We start from the raw sequence: 4,665 nt of genomic DNA on the forward strand, positions 1-4,665 counted from the left end.
CGGCTGCTGAGCGAGCGCGACCGCCCAAGCACGGCTGGTGGTGCTGGTCAAGGACAACGGCGAGCCGCCGCTGTCGGCCAGCGTCACGCTGCACGTGTTGCTGGTGGACGGCTTCTCGCAGCCCTACCTGCCGGCCCCGGAAGCGGAAGCGGCGGCCGCGGCGCCGGCCGACCCGCTCACCGTCTACCTGGTGGTGGCCTTGGCGTCGGTGTCGTCGCTCTTCCTCTTCTCGGTGCTGGTGTTCGTGGCGGTGCGGCTGTGCAGGAGGGCTGGGGCGGCCTCGGCGGGTCGCTGCCCGGTGGCCGAGGGCCACTTCCCAGGCCACCTGGTGGACGTCAGCGGCACGGGGACCCTGTCCCAAAGCTACCAGTACGAGGTGTGCCTGATGGGAGGTACTGGGACGAATGAGTTCAAATTCTTGAAGCCGATTCTCCCCACTGTTCAGGCACAAGATCCTGGGAGAAATAGTGACGAAAATCCCACATTTCGAAATAGACTTGGATTTAATTTTCAGTAAAATTCTTTCTATATGTTCACGTATTTTTGAAGTGTTATGAAACTATATCAATATTAGTTTAGTTTTATTACTCCAAGTTAAATTATTTTGCAACTTAAAGCCTTAAAGTACTATATGATTTTACAATGTTATTTCATCCTTTTTTTTCCCATTAAACAGGTTAGTTGTAATCAGTACTCCATCTAAATATTAGTTTGTATGTTTAGGTCCTTCAAAATGTACAAGAGTTTAGTACCATTTTCATTCTGGAAAACAGGTTGATTTTTTTTCCTAGTACATTTCATAGACTGAATCTCATTTTCTTATACACCTACAGTACTTCCTTTACCTAAGAAGATATACCTGCATGTCTTGACCTTACTAAAACATTTAATCATGATAAGAAACTATCATCTAGCTCTAAATGATATTTTAAAAGAAATATTTCTCTATTATTCTGCTCATGATAAAATGAAACATCATTGGTAGGATTCCCTCGTGGTCCAGTGGTAAGGACCTAGAGTTTTCACTGTCTGCACCTGGGTTCTTCACTGGTCAGGGAATTAAGATTTGGCAAGCTGCCTGTGTAGCCAAAAACATCCCAACCAACTTAAATAAACAAACCAAAACCATGAAGCATCATTTTGTAAGCAACATTATAATATCCTTGTGTTCACATTAGAAGAACACATTAGCTTAGGGACCAGGGGACTCCCTGGTGGCTCAGACGGTAAAGAGTCTGCCTACAACGCGGGAGCCCCGGTCGGGAAGATCTCCTGGAGAAGAAAATGGCAACCCACTCCAGTATTCTTGCCTGGAAAATCCCATGTACGAAGGAGCCTAGTAGGCTACGTGGGGTCGCAAAGAGCGACTTCACTCACTCACTGTGTTCATATAATTTCATTTTCTTTAAATATGCTACTCTTTGTTAATATTTTCTAATGTTCATTTTTGCTGATATACAAACCAGACTATGTCTTATAATTCAAAATATAACCTGCATGAAAATGAATATAAATAAAAACATTTTGAGGGTCTGTATAAAGCTATTAGTGGACTGTTGCAAAGCTTTTCACTTTTCATTTTATTTTGTAAATATATTTTAATTATCTATAATTTTTAAATAAAGATGAACTAAAAATCATAAGGAATGACAACAGATTCATCTCTAGCTCTCTTCTCTGTTTTCTGTAGATTTATCTACATTTTTTGTTATGTGTTTATACTGCTTTGACATTCAATTTTATACTTTAATAACTTCTTCCTGTAATAAAGGACTTAACCTTCTTACCTTTTTATTTCTTAATTGCTTGGCCTCCTTTCTTTCTTTTCTTATTGAAATATAGTTGATTGCAATATTATGTTAGTTTCAGGTGTATCACGTAGTGATTTGACATTTGCATACATTGCAAAATGATTACCACAAGTCTAGTAACCAACTGTACCCATACAAGTTATTATAATATATTCCTTATGCTGTATATTACATTTTCATGTTTTTTGAAATTTTATAATTGTTTAAGTCTGTGCCTTTTAATCCCCATCACCTATTTCGTGCCCTCCTTGCCTTCCAATTAACAAACACACAAACATTGCACATTCCCTTTCTTCTATTCTCCCTGTCTTAGGTTTTCTTCTTCTCCTGCTTCTGCTTCCTCTCTCCCTCTCCTCCTCCTTTTGGTTAAACTAATAGTTTTGGTTTATTTGCTAAGATTACTTCAAAGTACACATTCAGTTCAGTTCAGTTCAGTCGCTCGGTCGTGTCCGACTCTTTGCAACCCCATGAATAGCAGCACACCAGGCCTCCCTGTCCATCACCAACTCCCAGAGTTCACTCAGACTCACGTCCATCGAGTCAGTGATGCCATCCAGCCATTTCATCCTCTGTCGTCCCCTTCTCCTCTTGCCCCTAATCCCTCCCAGCATCAGAGTCTTTTCCAATAAGTCAACTCTTCGAATGAGGTAGCCAAAGTACTGGAGTTTCACCATAGTATGATTACATTCCCTTTCTTGAAAATATCTTTCCTAGAGTTGATAATTATTTTTATTGGCACAACTTTCTATTTAATTCTATTGATTTTTCACATTATTTCTCCCTGAATATCATTATTTTCCCTTAAATTTAAAAAAAAATCTCAGAAGCCTATCAGTTATACTTATTTTCTGGAGATCTTTCACAAAAATTCCCTCCTATCTCTCGCCTTCATTTATACTATTTGCTCTATAGTTAGGACTTTAACATTTTCCTATGTTGGTCCCCTTTGATAAGAAACAGTATATAGTGGATCCTTGAGCAACAGGGTTTTGAACTTTGTGTCCACATATATGAGGATTTTTCTAATACATATAGTGTATGCACTGACTGCACATCTGATGAGTCAACGCACTGCAGAATGCAAACTTAATACACCATCTTAGCTTGGCTGAATCCTCGGATGTGCAACCCTTGGATGCGGAGGGCCAACTATGGGATTTGGGCATCTGGCGAATTTGATATCTGTGGGTCTTAGAACCAACCCTTCACAAATTCTAAGAGGCCACTTATTTAGCTGACACAGATCTCTCAATATCTTCATAAAAATAGATGCAGAGGACATAAAATTTTTGAGAATTTGCCTTGTGAAGGTATCTTGCTTTCATTTGATTGATAGTTTGGATATAAAATTCTAGGCTGAAAATAATTTTCCCTCATATCTTAAAAACAGTATTCCTTTTAGTGATTACATATAGAGTTGCTATTCAGAAGACTTTGCATTCTAATTCCTATCTCTTTTAACGTCACATTTTTGCATGGTGGAAACATTGGAAACTGTTTATCCTATTCTGAAGATACATCAGTGTCAGCTATTTATCTAGTCACATGGCTGTACTCTGTTAACATTTAAACTCTCACTTTTAGCTCTAAGAAATTTCCTTGTTCTATTTTCATCGTAATTTCTCCTTTGAATTTTGTATCTTCTCACCATAATTTCATTAGTTAAATACTGGATATCCTGAATTGATAGATTGTCTCCCTCTAATTTTTTTCGACTTATTTTCTTTTTGCCTCTTGTTCTACTTTTTAGACAAAATATTTTATCATCCAAGCTTTGTACTTTTAATTTTTGGCTGACAAATGTTTATTTTTTAAAAGCTCTTTTTAATTCTCTTGAATGTTTTTCATAGCATCTGTTTTAGATTTATAAATGTAGGATCTTTTGTCATTTAGATGACCAGTAGGCACATGAAAAGACGCTCAACATCACTAATTATTAGAGAACTGCAAATCAAAACTGAGGCACCACCTAACACTGGTCAAAATGGCCATCATTAAAAAGTCTACAAAAAACAAGTGCTGGAGAAGGTATGGAGAAAAGGGAACTCTCCTACACTGTTGGTAGGAAGGTAAGTGGGTACAAACAGTATGGAAGTTCCTCAGAAAACCAGAAATAGAATTACCACTTGATCCAGCAATCCCACTCCTGAGAATATACCCAGACAAAACTAAAATTCAGAAAGATACATGCACCCCCATGTACACAGCAGCACTATTCACAATAGCCAAAACATGGAAGCAGCCTAAATGTCCATCAACATATGAATGAATAAATAGGAACTTAGTACATATATACAATGGAGTACCACTCTGCCATAAAAATGAACAAAATAATGCCATTTGCAGCAACATGGATGGAACTAGAGAGTATCATACTAAGTGAAGTAAGTCAGAAAGTGCAAATATCACATGAAATCACTTATATGTGGAATCTAAAATATGGCACAAATGAACCTACCAACAAAACAAACAGACTCATAAGACATAGAGAACAGACTTCTGGTTGCCAACAGGGAGAAGGGGAGAGGGAGAGGGATGGACTGGGAATTTGGGGTTGGTAGATGCAAAGTATTACTTTTAGAATGAATAAACAACAAGCTCCTAATGTATAGCAGAGGGAACTACATTCAATATCCTGTGATAGACCATAATGGAAAAGAACATTTTAAAAGTGTGTGTGTATATATATATATGTGTGTGTGTTTGTATAACTGAATTACTTTGCTGTACACCAGAGACTGGCACAACATTGTAAACCAACTATAATAAAAAAATTATTCTGTCATCTACAATTCTTTTAAATTATTAAATTCATTGTAAAATGTATTCTAACTACTTTTAAAATGAGAGTGAG

The 4,665-nt window shown here is 37.9% G+C and overlaps 1 protein-coding gene across 1 annotated transcript in view; it reads left to right on the forward strand.

Moving 5' to 3' along the window:
* The window catches only part of PCDHB10 (protocadherin beta 10), a 3,360-nt gene extending 2,095 nt beyond the window's left edge, over nucleotides 1-1,265 (forward strand). The window contains exon 2 of the mRNA XM_010850629.1: nucleotides 12-1,265. Within this exon, the coding sequence (XP_010848931.1) occupies nucleotides 12-517 (506 nt within the window). The 3' untranslated portion in view covers nucleotides 518-1,265. The remainder of the gene's footprint in view (nucleotides 1-11) is intronic.
* The last annotated feature ends 3,400 nt before the right edge of the window (nucleotides 1,266-4,665 follow it).

This window comes from Bison bison, unplaced genomic scaffold (assembly GCF_000754665.1).
Source record: "Bison bison bison isolate TAMUID 2011002044 unplaced genomic scaffold, Bison_UMD1.0 scf7180017864291, whole genome shotgun sequence".
NCBI classification, from domain to species: Eukaryota; Metazoa; Chordata; class Mammalia; order Artiodactyla; family Bovidae; genus Bison; species Bison bison.